At 43.8% G+C, this 20975-nt stretch overlaps 1 protein-coding gene across 1 annotated transcript in view; it reads right to left on the bottom strand.

Moving 5' to 3' along the window:
* LOC105395130 (tetratricopeptide repeat protein 28) overlaps positions 1 to 20975 on the bottom strand; it is a 78426-nt gene continuing 57451 nt past the window's right edge. The window contains exons 19-40 of the mRNA XM_048626151.1: positions 20518 to 20662; positions 19028 to 19130; positions 18381 to 18517; positions 17756 to 17933; positions 17518 to 17641; positions 17275 to 17432; positions 17092 to 17187; positions 16783 to 16910; positions 16419 to 16662; positions 15838 to 16041; positions 15384 to 15538; positions 9494 to 9601; positions 9145 to 9226; positions 8963 to 9060; positions 8521 to 8738; positions 8029 to 8193; positions 4985 to 5140; positions 3594 to 3697; positions 2992 to 3139; positions 2059 to 2210; positions 1571 to 1696; positions 1 to 1436 (exon numbers count right to left, since the gene is read on the bottom strand). Coding sequence (XP_048482108.1) covers positions 301 to 1436; positions 1571 to 1696; positions 2059 to 2210; positions 2992 to 3139; positions 3594 to 3697; positions 4985 to 5140; positions 8029 to 8193; positions 8521 to 8738; positions 8963 to 9060; positions 9145 to 9226; positions 9494 to 9601; positions 15384 to 15538; positions 15838 to 16041; positions 16419 to 16662; positions 16783 to 16910; positions 17092 to 17187; positions 17275 to 17432; positions 17518 to 17641; positions 17756 to 17933; positions 18381 to 18517; positions 19028 to 19130; positions 20518 to 20662 — 4165 coding nt within the window. The 3' untranslated portion in view covers positions 1 to 300. The remainder of the gene's footprint in view (positions 1437 to 1570; positions 1697 to 2058; positions 2211 to 2991; positions 3140 to 3593; positions 3698 to 4984; positions 5141 to 8028; positions 8194 to 8520; positions 8739 to 8962; positions 9061 to 9144; positions 9227 to 9493; positions 9602 to 15383; positions 15539 to 15837; positions 16042 to 16418; positions 16663 to 16782; positions 16911 to 17091; positions 17188 to 17274; positions 17433 to 17517; positions 17642 to 17755; positions 17934 to 18380; positions 18518 to 19027; positions 19131 to 20517; positions 20663 to 20975) is intronic.

Below are 20975 nucleotides of genomic sequence, written 5' to 3'. Positions count from 1 at the left end.
ATACAGAATTAGGTTCAATATCTATATCTAGATAATCGTCCAAGTCCTATGTAGACTTCAAACAATAAGATTTATAAATATTTCATTTACAATTACAATAATTTACTGCCTACTCTAATTGACATTACATAAATGAATACTATTTTGATTTTTACAATATTACCGACTCTACTAACTAACAAATTTACATGGAGTATTTATAAATAATTATACAAGTGGAACTATAAGAAAATAAATTAAATACATAACAATTCAAATACGTACAGCATAATATATTATCTGACTATACCTACTTATTAACTATTTAGATGGAGGAAAGTCTAAAGTGGGATACGTGGGCCTGTTCCTAGGAATCGGCGGTCTTCTCGACCTGGGGTGAGTGGCCTTGCCCACGTCCACAGTGCTGCTGGCGGCGGGCTCGGGCTCCTCGGGCAGGAAGGGCGCGCGCGGGCCGAGCACCAGCGCCTTGTAGGACGAGTGCGAGTCCGCGATGCTGCGGCCGTCGCCCTCGTCGCGCCGGCACAGCTCCGAGAACGGCGACAGGCGCTTCTCCCCGCCGCTCGGCCCGGCCGCCTCCTCCTTCGGCTTCAACTCGTAAGCGTTCTCCTCCTTCCGCTTCGGCTCCGCGTCCTTCTTGAACTTGGACTGGCGCTCGATGATCTCGGCCGTGGTGAGGTCGGAGCCCTGCACGTCGGTATCGAGCGGCGCGCACAGCCAGGGCCGCGCGCCGCGCCAGCGCTCCGCCTCGCCCGCGTCGCCCAGCAGGCCCAGCTTCTCCAGGTTCTGCAGCAGCAGGTTCTCGCTGGAGCTGGCCTGGCGCAGCTCGGGCGCCGGCTCCTCGGCCAGCAGCAGCTCGGCCAACGGCGGCGCGAGGCCCAGCCCGATGTTGCGCTCGTGGTACACCTCGGAGATGGTCGGCGTGAGCTCGCCGCTCATGTGCCGCACCTGTGCCATGGAGTCGCGGCTCGTGGTGCCCATCTTGGGCCGCGGCGGGCGCTTGGAGGTGGAGGGCGCGGGCTCGGGCGCCTCGTCGCCGCGGCGGGGCTGCGCGGTCGCCAGCTCGTAGAAGGCGTCGAGGTAGCGCGTGTCGGGGCGGCGCCGCAGCACCGTGTCGTGGCCGGAGCTCTCCCAGTCCGAGTCGTCGGTGGAGGGCGGGCGGCGGTTGTACAGCGTGCGGATCTTGGTCTGGTGCGCGAGGGCGAGGGACACGTCGCGCGGGGGCGCGGCGGGCGCGGCGGGCGGGGAGGGCGTGAAGGCGGCGTCGCTCTCGCCGCGGTAGGGGCCGGCGCGGGGCGCGGGCGGCGGCGCGGGGGGTGCGGTGCGTCCGTCCGGCTCCCCGCGCCCCGCCTCCGCGCCGCCGCGCACGTACATGGTGAAGGCGCCCCCGCACGAGCCCAGCGGCAGCGGCGGCGGCGGCACCGACGACGCGCTCTCTTCTGTGGACACAAACACAACACATCAGTATGTTGTGAACGTGTAGTTAATTAATTGCAAACATATATAGAGATCTCCAAGGTGAAAGTGGATTATTGTTTATGGTGATGCTGGTAATGTCAGGTGGTGTACTCACTGTGGTGCGGGCGGGGCGCGGACTCGGAGTCGGAGTGCGGCTCCAGGTCGCCGTCGTCGATGGACGCCAGCGACTCCACGCTCGAGCTCGACTCCAGGCTCAGGCTGCGCGGCGCTTCTTGCGTGTCTGGGGAATTACAACTACATGTTAGAAATATGTACATCTACAGATAAATAATTTGACTCGCAGTTAGTAAGTTAGACGTAGGCATCGTCACCAAAAACCTGGTAAATCTTCCGAATAACAGCAACAAGCTTCTGTCCTCAGACACAATTAGGTACGTTCATTTTAAGTAAGAATTAAAATCTGTGTTCTACATAATGTTGACGATAGAGCGCAGATGCCGTAGTTATCGGTCACACGACACACAAACTGTAAACTATCCACTGTAGGACATGGAACTCCGCCAAGGACTCAGGGTTATTGCCATAATCTTCACGTTTAGCACGCTATAGAGATGATAGATATACCAAATGTGTACAACTGACCGAACAGCGCAAGCAGCGCTTGGAGTACGAAGTGTATGTGGCGGCGGTTGGCGGGCTTGCCGCTGCGCAGCGTCACCTCGTCCTGCCCCACCTCCGCCAGGTCGAACCCGAGCGACGCCAGCAGCTCGTGGCACCCGTTCACGCGCCATAGTCTAGGGGGGAAAGAAGAGCTGGATAAACATTTTGACACTCAATTGGGAATTACAACTATCTTTATAAAATTATCCAGACATCCATATGGACAATTACCTACGTATAGGTCGTTTGTGACTTATCGCAAAAATACACTCACGAGCAATGAAAAAGTTCCACCTGCTTTTCATTGCTCGTGAGTGTAGGCATGGCATGAATTGTACCTATATTAAAATTATTTCAGGAATTAAATTGTTTTTAACCATTTAATTACATTATCTAAAGCGGAACTTATACCGAGTCATCCTATAAATTTTATCGTCGAACGAACCTATTATAATAGCAGATGCTTGATGTACTACATCATATAGGGACAAGCTGAAAGTCAGCGTCGCATTTCTATCGTTTATCTCGCAGCAAATGCTCAGTGTAGACCTTTCCCTATACCTTTCGGTAAGACGTTAAGCTATAGACAAGCAATGAATGTGTATTTATCACGTTAGCAAAAGGGTTCTGACTCAGCATAATGCTATGATTATTATTCAATAATCACTGGTATTCCGTCAGGGACCGACTTGGTGAGTGTGTGAGATCCATCTCCAGTATGTACCTGACGTTGACGGCGACCTCCACGGCGTCGGTGTCGGCGTTGTTGGCGAACTGCGCGATGAAGGCGCGCACCACGCCCACGATGTCGTCCGCCACGTCGCCGCTCGAGATCAGCTTCGACAACGCCGCCAGGGTGGTGGGAGAGAGACTTGGGGAGTGAGTGAGACATCTAGATCCATCTCCAGTATTTACCTGACGTTGACGGCGACCTCCACGGCGTCGGTGTCGGCGTTGTTGGCGAACTGCGCGATGACGGCGCGCACCACGCCCACGATGTCGTCCGCCACGTCGCCGCTCGAGATCAGCTTCGACAACGCCGCCAGGGTGGTGGGGGAGAGACCTGCGGGTTAGATAAATATTAATATAAGTAAAATAATTGGCAAACGACAGCTGCTGGTAGCAGTAGCCAGCTTCAGGGCTACTGTACAGAATAATGGCTACGCTAATTTGGCACCCTGGTGAAGGAATTATATAGCTGACGTCAGTCGCTGATGCCCAGGGTGCGCTGGACGTAACTATATAGTTTTTACATATGTTATACGTATGTATAGCGAACATAAGGCTTGGACGGAGCGCAAGACACAGAGTACATTATATGCGCAAGACGCTCACGTCGTGACATGACATTCATTAGGAATCGCTTTTGAAGCCGCGCCATGTGACTGAGCGTAACGCAAATCTTTCATCACGTCTTGGCGCCCCGTGCTAGGCCTTTAGGTGAGACGTCACTCGCGTTACTCGACCACCCATCCTGCATAAGAATGAATAGTACGTATATTTTCCGTGAAGTATACCTAATAGAGCCTGCAGGCTAGCGGAGCACTGCGTGAGACGCTCCTCGGGGTCGCTCTGCGGGAAGAACACGCTCGACGGGATACCGTTGGCTGCTGGCTCGAATCTGTAACATAATAGGGATTTAGATGTCTATGTTTTTGTGATAGAGAGAGATTTCAGACGTTTTTGTGATCTTATCCGTTGCCACTTGCAACTCTACGCAGGTACAATTCATCATCAGCCAGTAATCATCCACTGCTAGACATAGACGCGGCTGTCGACAAGGATGGCTTCATCTTGGTGGAAAAGAGGAGCCCCCGTCGCCGCAACCGCAACAAGCGCGGCACCGCCCCGGCCGCCTGCTCGCTGAAGGCCGCCACGCCCACGGTCGACATCTACGTCTCCCGCATCCATGCGAATATGGCGCATGATAACATCATGCGCTATGTTAAGGAGAGGAGTGTCGGCCGCACCGAACAGCCAGTCCAGGTGCTGGCAATCGAGAGTCCGCCAAGCAGACGGACTTCAAGTCCTTTCGTCTTCAGGTTCCCGCCGACCAGCAGAAGGTTCTACTGGACAAAGACTTCTGGCCTGCGGGAATCGTTTTCCGTCGCTACAGGGAGGCGAAACAGACTATTAAATCCCCTGTTACTAGTGCTAGAGTTTAAGTTACTTTTATTTTTTATATAATTAAGTATATAATGTTATCTATTATTTGTATTTTTAAAATGTATTGTGTTTAGTTTATAATATGGGCCACTGATGCCTGAAATAAAGGTTTATTATTATTATTATAGGACTTCGGCCTTCCTCTTCCGGCCACCTGTCTAAGGTCTTTGGCCCAGCGGGTTGAAGGATTCTACGCTGTAGCTGTAACTGTTCGTGGTCTCCGGGTAACGGAGAGTATTCTTGTGTAGGTATCTACGATGCACACAGTTTATGGCCACACAAATCTGCTCCTGCTCAGAGTTCCAATCTGAAATTCGCCGTTGTGGACGAAATTCCGCCAGAACGCCATACAAACTGGGTATTACATAATCAATAAGGCGCTACCCGAAGCCCACGCTGTAATATGTACCTAAAGCCAACACTCATGAGCAGTTCCTTCCAGCCGGCGACGCTGCCCGCCTTGTTCTCGATGCTGCGCTGCGTCGTGTACATGGCGTTCCGCTGCCCGCGCACGATGCGCTGCAGCGACTTCTTACCCCATCCCATTGAGTATTTATATGAGTGTGATGGACAAAGGTTCCACTAGAAACAGCCAGGTATAGGGGCTTCACCCCCCTCTGAATAGATGGAACCGATGGAACCGAGATTGCTCTAAGTCGGCCACTATAATCTACTTCCGCGCAGAGTTCTAGTCTTGCTGGAATTGACTGCTCTATGTCACAATTCTGCCAGAAAGACATACCTGAAGCCGACGCTCATGAGCAGTTCCTTCCAGCCGGCGACGCTGCCCGCCTTGTTCTCGATGCTGCGCTGGGTCGTGTACATGGCGTTCCGCTGCCCGCGCACGATGCGCTGCAGCGACTTCTCCACCAGGTGCAGGCAGACTCGGAGCGCGTCGCTGGAGGGGGGGTGGGGTTAGTTACAAATTCGTTTGTCAGGTTGGGTCACTACTTGTAGAATAGAATATAGAACAATAGAGAAGCATAACAGTTTGATCAATAAACAGTTCACTACTGAAATATCATGAAAAATGAAAATGAAAAATTTCTTTATTATACAATTGTTACAAATTTTATGATGCACTGCTTCTACATTAGGTTGCCCTGTGTCGTAGAAGACAGGCTCCTCATTAATGTGACAACTATTAAGTATAACAAAGAGAAGAAAAAAAAAACTTAATATGAACTTAAGTTAGTTTACAACTATTCATGCATGTGTAGTGAGTAGTGAGTGAGAAGTGTGTATGTATGTGTGTGTGTGTGTGTGTGTGTGAGAGAGAATGTATGTGTGTGTGTGTGTGTATATGGGCGAAGGTTGAATGTGGCGTCTATAAATAGGAAAAATTCAAAAAAATAATAAATGAAATACTTAGTATACAATATGTAACTTAAACTTGGATATAAAATAAGTCCTCAGTTGATTCGTAATCAAATTGTCTCAGCCAGTTTATAATGAAATTTTTGAAATTGAAGTTCTTGAAATTGACAAGTTGATTGTCCTCAAGCAAGACCATGTTATATAGTTTAGGGGCAATGTAATTAAAATGTCGTTGGCCTATGGCTGATTTTACAGAAGGAATATAAAATCTAGGCACTCTTCTAAGCATAAGTGGTTCGCTAGGGACAACTTTGGAGTGGAATCTTCGCAGAACCTGATAAATAAACAATTTACGTATAGGAAGGACATTCGCGTCTTTGTACAAACAGTCTGTAGAGTATCGGTAAGGTAGACCAAGAGCAACTTTAAGAATAGCTCTTTGAGCTCTTTCGACTTCCAACAAATAAGTTTTAGCTGCACAGCCCCAAGTACAAATACAGTATGTTAGAATACTTTGGCATAGCGCTTTGTAGGTTGAGATTAACAGCTTTTGGTCAGCAGCTAGCCTTAGATTTCTAAAAACATGTATGAGCTTCCGAGCCCTGCCTGATAGGCTTGATATATGCGATGACCAGTTCAGCTTGTCATCTAAAATTACACCTAGATATTTTACGGTGGGAACTCGCGCAAGAACGGTACAGCTACAGTCCCTGACACAGTTCCTGTTGCACGGAAATGTATGAATTTTGATTTCGAAAGATATATCAGGTTCGTTGGCTTTAGTTTTGCTGAAACAAAGATATTTAGTTTTGAGTGCATTAATAGTAAGAAGATTATCCTCCAGCCATGTCGTTACCCTACACAAGCCCTTCTCTGTTAGAACACGTACCTCTGGCCAAGTTTTACCATGAAACAGTACGACTGTATCATCAGCAAACATGACCAGGTCTGCACCAGGTATGGAGAGATTGCATAGACTGTTAATATACAGAAGGAATAAGGATGGACCAAGTGTGCTGCCTTGTGGGACACCATAAGTGCATTTGGCACTTTCGCTAAGATAAGAACCAAGTCGCACACACTGTTGTCGGTTAGTTAAACAGTCTTCAAACCAGGAAAGTACCGTACCTCTGATGCCTAGATTTTCGAGACGTCTCAGAAGAATCGGGATCGAGACCGTATCGAAGGCTTTCTGGAGGTCCAAAAAGACTCCGACACAGCTCTCTCCTTGGTCCACGTAATCAGTGATCATTGAAGTTAGTTTAAGTACTGCGTCCTCGGTAGATATTCCTGATCTGAATCCGTATTGGTTAATGCTGATTAAACCAGAATTATTTGCATAATTAATTAACCTTCTGTTCACTAGCTTTTCTATTATTTTAGAAAGGATTGGAAGAAGTGCAATTGGTCTGTAGTTGGTTGGTTTGTCACGTTCTCCTGACTTAAAAATTGGGCAAACAACGGCAGACTTGAACAGTGTTGGGAAGACCCCAGTAGAAAAACTCAGGTTGCATAAAAAGGCGATTGGTTCTAATAGAGTATCGCAATTAAGTTTTAAAATCCTTGCCGAAATTTTATCCCCTCCGGCTGCACTATTAGAGTCAAGTTGCACAATAATTCTTTCAATTTCATAGGTATCTGTAGGAGCTAAATACATACAATTTAGTGGGGTAAAATTATCTGTTGCTCCTGTCACTAATGCTGACTCACTGGTCTTCATAATTCGCATTGTAAGCCCAGCTAGTTCGCTACCTATGGATGTGAAGTACGTGTTCACTTCATTAAGAGATTCCACAGGAAGATCCTTTATTTTAAGTAGTTCTAATGGAGGTTCTTTTGATTTAGTAAGGTTGCAAAGTTCTTTAATTACCTTCCAAGTTTCTTTGTTATTACCAGCAGTTTTTTTTAGTTCGTTGGCATAGTATTCCTTTTTTGAATGCTTAATTATTTTATTACATATTTGTCTATAATTTGAATATTCTTGTAGTAGATTAATATCATTAGGTTGTTTGATAGGCTGCATGTTAGCCTTGACTGACTTGGATGCAGTATGTAGTTTTGTTATTGTAAAGCTTGTAAGAGCTTGTAGATCAGGAAGAAAGCACGGGAAGAATGCCTCAAGACTGAATAATGCCATTGGTGCTCTCTATGCCGTCCGGCCGCTATTGATTGGTCTGTTGGAACATCACAATTCGACTGCCCTCTTATCATTCATCACGACCCATCACGTCGCCACTGCTGGGGCACGGGTCTCTTTCCAATGAAGGAAGGGTTTTAGGCCTAGTCCACCACGCTGGCCTAGTGCGGGTTGGTGGACTCTTATCATTAATAGTGACCAACTCAGTGTCTGCACACTCACCGGCACTGGTTGGCGGTTATAGACTCTATACCTATGGAAGTATGGGTATTCTACGTGCAAGAGACAGACAACTGTTATTTCCGTCTTGCAAGATAAATCAAAGGACTCACCGGCACTTGTCAGGGCTGGCGAGCAGCTCGCACAGCGCCTGCCCCATGAGCGCCACCTTGTTGCTGAGCCGCACGTTGCCGCCGAGCAGCAGCAGGCCGGACCAGTGCGCCGGGTGCGCGAAGTGCTTCGTGTGCCGGACGGTTTGCATCGCGTCGCCTAGCGCTCTGTGGGGCGGAAAAGGGCGTTTATATAATTATGTAGGTATGTATGTGAGTGTATAAGTAATATGTTAAATTACATTCAGTCTTAGAGCTAGTAGGATAGGTATAGTAGGTATAAGACAAGTGGTGGAGTGAGCAGCCCTTGACTGCTAGCGATTACGTAGGCCTGTGACATCAACAGCAACCCTGCTGCCCTGTAGCAGAGCGAGCGCTATACAGAACTCTATACAGGATCTTGGTGGCGGTATCTTGCGGGGCGGGCCACAGAGTGAGATGACCTCACTTGCTAGACATAACGAACATAACATCAACAGCTGTAATTAGACTTACTTGGCAACCCTGCTGCCCTGCAGCAGCGCGCTATACAGAGCCCTATACAGGATCTTCGTAGCAGTATCCTGCGGCGCGGGCCACAGGGTCAGCAGCACGCTGTGGGCTCCAGCCGCCAGCAGCGCGCGGCACAGGCGGGACACCCCCGCGCCCGCCGCCGGGACTGAGTCGTCGGCGCCGGCGAGAGCGCCCGAGGATGGCGAGCAGGATATTACCACCTGGGGGTGGAAGGTTGTTGTGTGAAGGTTGATAGGAAGAATATATTATTTTATATCTTACTCGTTTGATTTGTATATGACTCATTGGGACAGGGGTCATATTGTAAATAACTTTGTGAAATTTATATTATCACGTTATCAATCAGACTATGAAAATTTGGATTCACACAAAAAAACTATTTGATGTTTTTTAAACGAGGGTTTTTTATTCGAGGTGTACTTACCAGTCGAGCAGTCAGTTTGAGGTTCACTATTTCGGCAGCCGTTAGCATGAACTCTGAAGCTGGTGGCAATTCTTCATTGCTGGCTGGTAATTCTGCATCTGTACAGAAAAAGAAAATAAGTAAGATAATAATAAAGTTAAATTAAAATGATATTGTTTAGAGTAGGTGGAATGATTGCTCACTTTCTTCTTCGTTTTCGGTAGAAGTATCTGCAACACCGCTGCCGACGCTCGAGTTCAGAAGACGTTTCGCTTGAGAATCAACCTGTAAAATATTTTGTTCATTATTATCTATTTCAATGAATATTCCCTCCTTACAGACTCCTTTCTTAAATATTCTTCAGTTAAGTTATTTATATTTTCATAATTATTGAGCAACAGACACTTGGCTTGTCGGGAGGACGGAAATTGGACAAAGGTGATATAAAGATAACGGTGATGATCAGCAGGTCATGAAATGGTGGCCTAAAGTTGGAGATCACAAAAGTAGTTTTGCATATACGTAATGATGATAAAATGTGGTTGGACTCACCACTTCTCCGGGACTGAGCACGATGGCGGGCGTTTTCCAGCAGATGTGGGTCGCGAAGTGGATGCACTCCGCTTGAGGTAGTTGCGCTAACACTGCTTCTTTGGATGCCTGGAAAGAAATAACGTTATTTAATTGCAGCTGATGCCTTTGAATTCCGTCTCGTGAGCGCTTCTAGGTTTGGTTTTTATAAAAAAAAATAAAGTCTAACGGTATTCTATCGAATGGTCGCCTTATTAAAGTGTAGTCCATACTTATTTAATAGATAGATCCAACGTTACATTGAAATTTATAAGAGTAAAAAATATGAGATAAGTATCTTATTCTTTTTTCGCTCGGAGGAACGCGAGCCCGATCGGACGTGTCTCGGTATCGCTGCTTCGCTAAATTGCCAAAAACATTTAAAATCGCCTACTAAAATTCATAGTGGAGTGTGCAACCTGCCTCTGTGAACGCTTCGACGTGTGGGTGAGAAACACATACAATAACCCTCGAGATACATAGTAAACGCAAAATTCACACATTAATCAACATAAAAAATTATGAACAACACCTTTGTGAAAGGAGACGGAGAACTAAACCTGACGAGTAATTCGGACCAAAACTTGTCAAACATAGAAGATCAATCTCCCCCTCCCACTTTTGTTACTACCCGGGGTAAGAACCCAGCTAAAATGGCTAACGAGAATGCTATTCTAGTCCTTCTAAATGAAATGAAAAAAGAGAATGCCGACCAATTTTCCAAACTTAATTCTCAAGCGGAAAAAAACAATGAGAAAATGAACAAAATACTTGAACAACAACTCCAGTTAGAAAATTCTGTAACTTTTCTGGCGTCACAATATGACCAACTCAAAGGGCTAGTTAATGAAGTTGAAGCAAAAACTGAAGTAAAAATTCAAATGTTCAAGGACGAAACTTTCCTATACGTGGATGAATTGGAGAACAGCATCGAAGATCTCCAACGGGAAATTCGATCCAAGAATATTGAGATGAGAAATATTCCATATCAGAAAGGCGAACTTCTTAAAAATATAATGGAGACCATGTTTCAGGTGCTAGCAATCCCTTACACTGATGACGACATAATAGATATGTACCGCTTGCCTGGTAAAGATACTTTCACTAAGCCGTTAATCGTTGAAATGCGCAACACCGTTGCTAAAGCAAAGCTGCTAGGTGCAATAAAAACTTTTAATTTAAATCACAAGCAAGAACCATTGAACAGTATGCACCTAGGTTTTTCTGGTAACCCTCAACCAATCTATGCATCTGACTTTTTAACAAAAAAAGCAGCTAAGCTATATTATCTCGGAAGGATGCTCAAAAGAAACCAAAACTTTAAATACTGCTGGTCAAACTCTGGGAAGATTTTTATTAAGAAGAATGACGAGTCACCAGCTATTGAAATAAGAAACGAAAATCAAATTCGTCTGTTAGAACAATCACTATTAAAAAAGATGTGACTACATATAAATCTAACATTACTCAAGCAAAATTTACAGTTTTACTTTAATTACAGTTTTGCAAGTGGCTCTTCGCATAGTACAATTCAAATAATAACATTATACCAAACCATTTCGGTCTCATTTAGACAAAACCTACCCATTATTGATTACAAAACACCACATATCACTGATAATGCCCAAATTATAACAGTACTTTTTCACACAGACATAATTACAGAAAATACCCTCCTTACCTACCAATCAACCCACAGAAACTATACAACACTATTAAAACACACACAAACAAAACACAAACAAAAGAACAATCCAACCACAAACATAATACTAGTCCGGTTCCGCATTAATAATATGAAATCAAACTTGAACAACCTGTGTACACTTAAAACTTTATTTTATTCGATATTAATGATATAATACAAGATTTAGACTCCACCTCAATTTTCAAGAGTTTCCTCGAAAGTGATCCAGCAGTATGTAAATCTAAACTTAACCTAAGACCTGGTAATCTGTCAGTGGTGTGCCAAAATATTCGCAGTATAAATAAAAATCTAGACAGCTTTAAAGTACTTCTAGCCAGACTGAATTTTACACCTGATATTATTATATTAACAGAATGCCGACTCACTGAAGGAATACCTCCTCGTTTCCCACTTCTCGGATACAATTTATTCTACTCTAAAAAATACATAAACCAAAACGATGGAATAGTTGCTTACTGTCGAAATAATCTAAAAGTCACTGTTGAAGAACCTTCTTTCGAAGAATCAAATTGTTTAGTACTTAAAGTTGGTAAAGACCTAGTTATAACCTCAATCTACAGATCTCCTAGCTTCCACAACACTGACAAATTTATGAATTCTCTTGACGTCACCCTAAATAAATACAAATCTTTTAAAACCAATATTTTAATAGGTGATGTCAATATTGATATAAAGCCAAATAACTTGAACTCACACAGTGATCAGTATCTTGACCTAACTGGATTACATGGGTTCCATCCAGCTCACACATTTCCAACCCATGCAGCTAATTGTATCGACCATATTTTATTAAAAACGAACAATGTCAGCACGGCAGTCGTTTGCCAAACCAGCGTGACCGACCACTCATCAGTAATGGTCGCTATAGATATGCAAATAGCTAGAGCTCCTATACTTCCCCGAACAAACACCAAAATAAACTACGAAGCCCTTGAAGATGAACTAGCTGCAATTAACTGGGACCTATTTTATGAAGTTTATGACGTCAATACTGCCTGCGAACAATTTTCAACTATTCTAACAACATTATACAACAAACATAAAATAACATACATGAAGGCTCACAAACTTTACAACAAAAAGCCCTGGATAACTCCCAGTCTAATTAAAAGTATTAAAAAACGCGATCTTTTACATGCAAAACACAACAAAAACCCAAACGATATTAATTTAAGAACTACATACTACAAATATCGGAATACGTGCAATTTTATCTTACAAAACTTAAAAAACCAGTATGATCAATCGTTATTAGAGAAAAATTTAGACAACCCGAAAAATACTTGGAAAACAATTAAATCGATTTGCCACCTAGATTCAGGTAAAACATCTTGCCTAGATCTTCTAGATTCAAGTGATACTCCCAAATCAGCGCTAAATAAAGTTAACCAATATTTTACCACTGTAGGAAGTATTCTTGCCGAAGACATACTTGCAACTACTCAATCCACGGAAGAACAACTTCTCTCTAATATTAAAGCAGGATCAAAAGGTACACCTTTTTCGCTCTATCTTACACCCACTGATTCTTTTGAAGTTGCTAAGTTTATTATGAACCTTAAAACTGATGGTTCCCCGGGTTGGGATGAGCTTCCCCCAATAGTATTCAAAAACCTAAAACACCTCATTGCAGAACCTCTTTCTCACATCATTAACCTTAGCATCATATCAGGAGTTGTCCCCGAAGTGTTAAAATTAGCTCAAGTATGTCCTATACACAAAGATGGTGATACTGGTGACCCAAGCAACTACAGACCGATCTCTCTTTTAACTATTATAGCGAAACTTCTAGAGAAAGTAATCAAACACCGGCTGTCAAAATTTCTTGAAGAAAACAATTTACTTGCTAACAATCAGTTTGGGTTCCGCCAGAAGAGATCCACTGAAGATGCCGTCATCCAACTAACAGATACTGTGGCCTCCTCATTGGATAAAGGAGAGAGATGCATCGGTGTCTTCTTGGATCTCAAAAAGGCGTTTGATACGGTGTCTATTCCGCTGCTATTAAAAAAACTGGAGGTTCTTGGAGTAAGAGGCACTGCACTTTCGTGGTTCACCAGCTACCTTTCTAATAGAAGGCAATACGTTAAACTAGGAACAACAAAAAGTGATACCATGTCTACACATTTTGGGGTCCCGCAAGGCAGTGTGCTTGGGCCGATGCTGTTTCTGGTATACATAAATGATCTATGTCTGCTGGAGGCAGCATCGGCTCAAATATTTACTTTTGCTGATGACACGGCAATATTATTTACTGGAAGTTCGTGGGAAGATGTTCAATATAAAACAGAAGAAGGCCTACTTAGAGTCTCGCAATGGCTTCAAAATAATTTGCTAACCTTAAACACGTCAAAAACAAAATATCTGTGTTTTCACATTAACAACTCGACTAATCCGGATAATTTTACACTAAAAATACACAACTGCAAACTTGGTTCACAGGCACATAATTCATGCCACTGTAATTCCATAGAGCGTACACGTAGTATCAGATACTTGGGTGTCATTATTGATGACAAATTAAATTGGTCTGGCCAAATTGAGGCACTGGTGCCTAGAATTCGCAAATTATTACACATATTCAAACGTATTCGAGCTGTAGCAAATCAAGTAATTATCAAAGCTATATACTATGCCCTATGCCAATCAATTATCTGCTATTGCATTGCTACTTGGGGAGGGACTCATAAAACAACACTTATTAAACTTGAAAGGGCCCAACGAGCAGCTCTTAAAGTACTCTATTCTAAACCTTACCGTTACCCGACCGCTAAATTGTACCAAGAAACTAAAGTCCTTACTGTTAGACAACTATTTGTATTAAAAACTATTCTTCGTTTCCACAAAACATCATTAGATACGAGAATAAAAACGGGTAGAATAAGCAGATACGATCACTGGTGTAAACCTATACCGGCAACGCAGTTCGGAAATCGGTTCTACTTTGCCATAAGCCCTACTTTATACTCTAAGGCTAATAAAAACCTACACTTGTTAAATCTCACCACTTCCAAATGTAAAATAATTTTGTTTGCCTGGCTCGTTAATAAATCATATGAGGACACAGAAATTCTAATACAATAATCCGCACATAATACAAATAAAACTAAAAAAATAAATTAAAATAATTAAACCTACTCACGAATAAAAAAATTAAATATTAATAAATAAAATAAAAAACTAAATACTTTTTATCTTCTATTGCAACATATACTGTATCTTATTCGTACTCAACAAAGAGGATCACGCACACAGTTACAATCACCATACGGACCGTTTAACAAATATACTTCACGAACTTGGCTTACCTAATATTGTGGTAAGTCAAGTTCGTGAAGTAGACATCATCCAATAATCGACCCTAATACTTATAGATAACGCATATATACATTTACAACATTAAGTCGAAACACTATACCTACCCTCAGCACACACAATATTTCTTAAACTTAAATTTCTCCCTATTAATATTTTCAATGTTCTTAATCTAATTCAATTTGGTTTTTATTTGTACCTAATTTATGTGTACCTAAGTATTTTGTACGAAATGGTTATACCATATGTACGCTTTTACGTTACTTATTTAGTTACACTTTAAGCTTACATTATGTTACTTATTTAGTTAGACTTTAAGTATGTTAGTTTCTTTAAAAACTAAGTTAAGTATAAAATAAAACATCGTGAGAAATGAAATACCTACTTGCAAGATTATTTTTTTATGATTTCGTAATTAAACCATCTGTTTTGGCTGTAGTTTATTTGTAGTTTTTTTTTTTGATTAAGAAGACGCACAGCGATTGTTTACCTTTTGTGCCGAATGAGAATGAATACCTACAGTATATAATTGTAACTATTGTCTGCGCTTACTTATCTATCATATGTACATAACCTTAAATTGTAACATTGTCAGTAGTACCTAAATGTTTATAAGTACTTTCCGAGTAAAAAACCTGGCTACCCATAGTACAGGGTATCCTAGTTTGGGAGCCAGGACACAATGTATGTATACTTTCTAACAATAAAGATATTTTTCATTTTCATTTTCATTTTTCATTCCTGTAGGTAGTACTGGCAGAACATGCTTTTAGCATTCACCTTTCGTACACTAATATTTTATATGCAATGGAGAAATATCTTTCTAATGTTATTATGCTAGTATGGTACCTGGTAATCAGTGAGCGGCGTGGCCCGCAGCATGTCTGCCACCAGCTCGGCCTCCTTGAGCTGGGCGGGTGCGGCCGCCCAAGCCCCGCCCACGCGCGCGCCGCCCACCACCACGCACCGCATGCCCGCCTCCGGGCTTGATGGGGCTGCTGCACCTGAGTGGGTGAGGGAGGTATGATTGTAGGTTGAGTTATGATATTGTGCATGCGAATATAGGAACAATATGAAAATGGCGGAAGAAGGAACCGTATGATTATAGACAGAGCTACAATGAAAGCCAGATTGCACGAGTCCGGAAACTAAGAATTAAAAAAATATAGAAATAAATGAAAAATACTGGTAGTTATAAAAATATACTTAATAACATCAGATATAAACAAGAATAACATAAAATATGGTATAAATAAGAATAAGTATCACGTACGTAGGTAGTACGTATGTACATATGTAGTACCTTGAGCATGTTGGTTTGTAGTCCTCAGATGTCTTTGCAGCCGCAAAGGTCTAAGGGCTGGGGCGGCCAATAGGGCGTATCTTTCACAAAGGGGCTCTGTTTCCGTGGCACTGCGGAGGGCGCCCCACGGACACGCATATAAGGCGCCTTCTACAGCTAGGATCAGCTCTCGACGACCGCCGCAGCCTCGTCGTCCATGGGACGCTAGAAGTTAATAAATTTAATTATAAATACATGACCATTCCATGGGTAATTACAGTCGATTTTATCTCTGGATGTAACAACTACATTCGGACGACCGAATGGCGTAGTGGTTAGTGACCCTGACTACTGAGCCGAAGGTCCCGGGTTCGATTCCCGGCTGGGGCAGATATTTGTTTAAAAACAGATATTTGTACTCGGGTCTTGGGTGTTGAATGTTGATATTTATATTTAGTATCTATCTATCTATGTATTTGTGTAGATATATCAGCTGTCCGACACCCATAACACAGGTTCTGCCTAGCTTGGGGTCGGATGGCCGTGTGTGAGATGTCCCAACATATTTATATTTATATATTTATATTTACATTATGACATACCATGGTTATTATTACATGAAGCTGGTAACAAATCTTCGAAAGGTGCCAGCAGCATTTGGTAGAGCGTATTGAGACAAGGAGGCCCCTGCCATGAAGGTTGCTTTTTGCGTGGCCCGTGGATACTTGATCTGGTAGATCCTTGAAGACTGGCCACAGAACCCGCCACTGATCCTCCAACTGATCCAACACTGAAGAGTGAACTCAACGAATAGTTTGATGAGTTCAGAAGATGGTTTCTTGTTACCTGTAAAAAGACAAAAAAAAAATTACTAATGCAATTCAATGTAAATTGTATGAGACAAAAAAAATGCAATTAATTATGTTGATTTGGAAACGGGTTTTAACCAGTTATAATAGTACAAACCATTCTTAATCCTGCCGATGGTAGTTCTTCAGGTTCCCATTGGTCATCATTTTCAGTCTTGCTATTGGCTGTTGATTTCAACCACGCAGACCACTCATTGATGCAGCGCTCCAATTTGCCACCACCTGCTGATCATGAAAAAATATTTATTTAGATGATGTTATTGTATTGGTTTGCACGAGTTTAGGGTGGTTTAGGTTTCAAGAGTCAGCGCATAGTTTTCCAATATTATCGATATCGGTCTGAATAACGATAGCAAGAACACAACACATCATAAGCATTAGAAAAATATGCATGGAAAAAACATACCATTTGGAGTTAAATCGTCGGGGCCAATATCGAGCAAACTATTATCGCCTTCTTCAGCTTCCTCTGTCAATGACACTTGGTGGAACCGCAGAATGCCTGAAATAACACAAATTATTAACATACGACATATTACATTATATGTCTATATGCATAAATATATGTATGATTTAAAAATAATAATACCTTTGTGTGGTTGTAACAGCCAAGCGTACAGTCTACCAGCAGCTAAACTGTAATATAAAACTGGCGCCTTCTGTTTGTTGACGACTTCTAGCACTTGCTCTAAAGTGGAGGGATTCCATGGCTCTGGACGCTCTCTGACTGTTTCTTCTGTTTGGTTTCTGTAAAAACAAATTATTCGGTAAATACATGAACCTGAATTTTTAAGGTAATTAGACGCATTAACTTCATATAAATAATGTATACCTTTGGGCTCCATGTATTTCAAGATTAGCCTGGTTCAAGGGGTTTATTTTTTCCGTGGAAGTGTCTAGAGCGCGACAACGACCTCTTTCTGCTATCACTAGAGCTTTGGCGTGTTGGCCCAGTTCTGAAAGTAACAGAGTTATTCATTAGTTATTAAGTACTTCCGGAACATGGAAAGTTATCTTTCGATCTTCTATATGGCTTTCGATATGGCTGATCTTCTTTTGTTATTACTTACCAACTAAAACTCGTTGTAGCGCGTGGTGAGTGCTAATGTACAAGGCAGCAGTTTTCTTGTCCCTGTGTTTTTCCGCTCCAGTCTCCAGCACGACAAGTGCCGCTTGCAGCTGGTCCTTCGCTTCTTCCAACTCCCCGGACGCCCAGAGAGCGAAGCCGAGGCGGTGGCGGACTCGAGCCTGGGTTATGATTATATTAAATTAATTAATTTACTTATATCTCACGGGATGGATATTCATACTTTCAGGGATTAGGAAATGAATACCCAAGGCATACGATAGCTGCGAAATTTTTGCAATCTTGTGTTAGTTGTGTTATAATAGAATAAACTTGAGGGAATCTAGCAGTAGTGGTCGATTTATTTTAGTAATGTTTAAGGTGGGAAACGATCAATCTTCTTGAATGTCAGGCCTTATATACATTCAGCGCACTCTGCGGCAGAGTAGTCAATAATTTTGCCACAGTGCCATTCCGTAGTCATAGTCAGGCTTTCGGCGCGACGGTGCTGTAATCAAAAGCATTAAAACATAGCGTTGTGTACGAAACGGGCGACCCACCCTACCGTCGCTCCGCTCGTCGCAAGCTTCGTATCCGCAGCCTTAGAAAAAGAAGAACAATGGACTAACCTCTTCATCAGTATCAGCCAGTCCCTCGGTGACGGCGAGCGCCTGCCGCAAGTAGGACACGGCGCTGCCGCACGCGCCCATCGCCAGGTGCGCCTTGCCCAGGTCCGCCAGGGCTTGCGCTCGGCCGCGGGGGTCACCTGGGGGGATGTCGAGTTATAGGTATGTGAGAAACATAGATTTGTAATATTTTTATTATGTGACTAAACTTTTTAAAGAATATCTAGGTATACAAGTACAGTACATAAGTACTTCTCTACCTTGTCAAACTAACGAAACCGCCAATTAATTCAAAGATTTGTTTGTGAGTTTGGCAACGAACAAAAGTGTGACTAATGAAGCTGACAATACTAGCTTATAATAATCAACACTGATTTAAATTATGGCCAAACCCTTGGTCTTGAAGAAAGCATAATGATATACATAATACCACATAATAATATCGATGAAAAGTAGACTACTTTAGCTATACTTGTGTCTGTACGAAAAGCTAAAGATCGCATCCAGTGGCGTGGTTTGGGAGAGGCTTAGGTAAGTCCAGCAGTGGACTGATATAGGTTGATGATGATGATGCATCTCTGCGTACCGAAACAGTATAAAACCTATATTAATTTCAACTTAAATCAACACTAATAAGCAAGAGTTATTACCAGCCGCAGTGGCGTGCCGCAGCCGCGCCTCGTGCCAGCGCGCGGCCTCCGCGTGCGCGCCCATCGCCGCGTGCGCCGCGCCCAGCCCGCCGCACGCGCGCGCCTGTGGATGAAATACATAGGTATTGTACTTAAAATACTTGTTAGGTAAGTATACAGGGTGAATTTTTAAAACTCGTAGAACAAAAGTTGTTCAGAATGACCCCCTGAGTCACCCCCTTTCGGCATAATACTTAGTATACTTTTTGCAACACCTGTATATGGTATTTCTGGTAAGCCTTCTTTAGCAAGTGTTCCTGTAATAATTCCAGGACGCGATTTATTATTCAGCCCTAGAGCGTGCCACGCTTCAGACTCCATATTCTTACCGTGTAGGTAATAAACACTAGAACTGTCCAGGGGTTTGCCACCGTAATAAGAGGATTAGCCAGTCAATAGCGTCAGACGCTGAGTTCCCAGGATGCACCGAAAGTTGTATAAAGTACAGTTGATACGTCACTCCTATACGTACAGCCATCAACGGCGATGCGGCAACCTGTAAACCTATGAGTGCTGCAACTGCCATCTACAACAGATGCTGTGGCCTATGATGATTTAAGCCTCCCTACCGACTCCATTATCTGTTTCTACAGCTGATGAAGTCTACCTGTAGATGCGTGAGTCCCAGGCGGTGCGCGAGCTCGAGGTCGGCGCGGTGGTGCGCGGCGGCGGCGGCGTGGTCCCCGCGCGCCTGCTGCGCCAGCCCCAGCGCGTGCCACGCTTCCGACTCCATATTCTTACCGTTTCCGTTATAAACACTAGAGCTGGCCAGGGGTTTGTAACCGTAGTAAGAGGATTTGCCAGCCCCAGCGCGTGTCACGCTTCTGACTCTATGTTCTTACCGTCTCGGTTATAATACTAGAACTGCCAGGGGTTTGTCACCGTAGTAAAAGGATTAGCCATTTGGAATAACATCTGTCTGCTGCCCAGGATGCTCCGGACGTATACAAAGTTGATGGTCAATCGAGGAGGCTCATTTCAAGCACCGTATCGACTGTATTATCTGATTCTATAGCTGATGAAGTCTACCTGTAGATGCGTGAGTCCCAGGCGGTGCGCGAGCTCGAGGTCGGCGCGGTGGTGCGCGGCGGCGGCGGCGTGGTCCCCGCGCGCCTGCTGCGCCAGCCCCAGCGCGTGCCACGCTTCCGACTCCATATTCTTACCGTTTCCGTTATAAACACTAGAGCTGGCCAGGGGTTTGTAACCGTAGTAAGAGGATTTGCCAGCCCCAGCGCGTGTCACGCTTCTGACTCTATGTTCTTACCGTCTCGGTTATAATACTAGAACTGCCAGGGGTTTGTCACCGTAGTAAAAGGATTAGCCATTTGGAATAACATCTGTCTGCTGCCCAGGATGCTCCGGACGTATACAAAGTTGATGGTCAATCGAGGAGGCTCATTTCAAGCACCGTATCGACTGTATTATCTGATTCTATAGCTGATGAAGTCTACCTGTAGATGCGTGAGTCCCAGGCGGTGCGCGAGCTCGAGGTCGGCGCGGTGGTGCGCGGCGGCGGCGGCGTGGTCCCCGCGCGCCTGCTGCGCCAGCCCCAGCGCGTGCCACGCTTCCGACTCCATTATCTGGTTGTTTAGCTCTCTGGTGGGGGGAAACCAGGGGTTTAATTGATTCTTGGTACGTGAGTAAAAGTAGTTGGTAGTTGGATGAGGAAGGGTGGGCTTTATAGTGCTGTGACGCTTCCTGGAAGACGCCATGTTGATCATGATACACTTCAGTAATATGCTTCGACAAGATTTGAAGTTCAGGGTCATAATAGATGCACGATGCACTCGGCCCAGAGGTCCTATCACGTATTACGTATCGGTAGCACCACTATGATTATGCAGAACATAAATTTGGAAATAAAGTAAGCTGAAAAAGTTGCATCGAAAATTACCTTAACTTTTCAAGG

Source organism: Plutella xylostella, chromosome 16 (assembly GCF_932276165.1).
Source record: "Plutella xylostella chromosome 16, ilPluXylo3.1, whole genome shotgun sequence".
In the NCBI taxonomy this organism is placed as follows: Eukaryota; Metazoa; Arthropoda; class Insecta; order Lepidoptera; family Plutellidae; genus Plutella; species Plutella xylostella.
The sequence above is the reverse complement of the archived record's forward strand: the minus strand, read 5'-3'. Positions and strand labels throughout refer to the sequence as shown.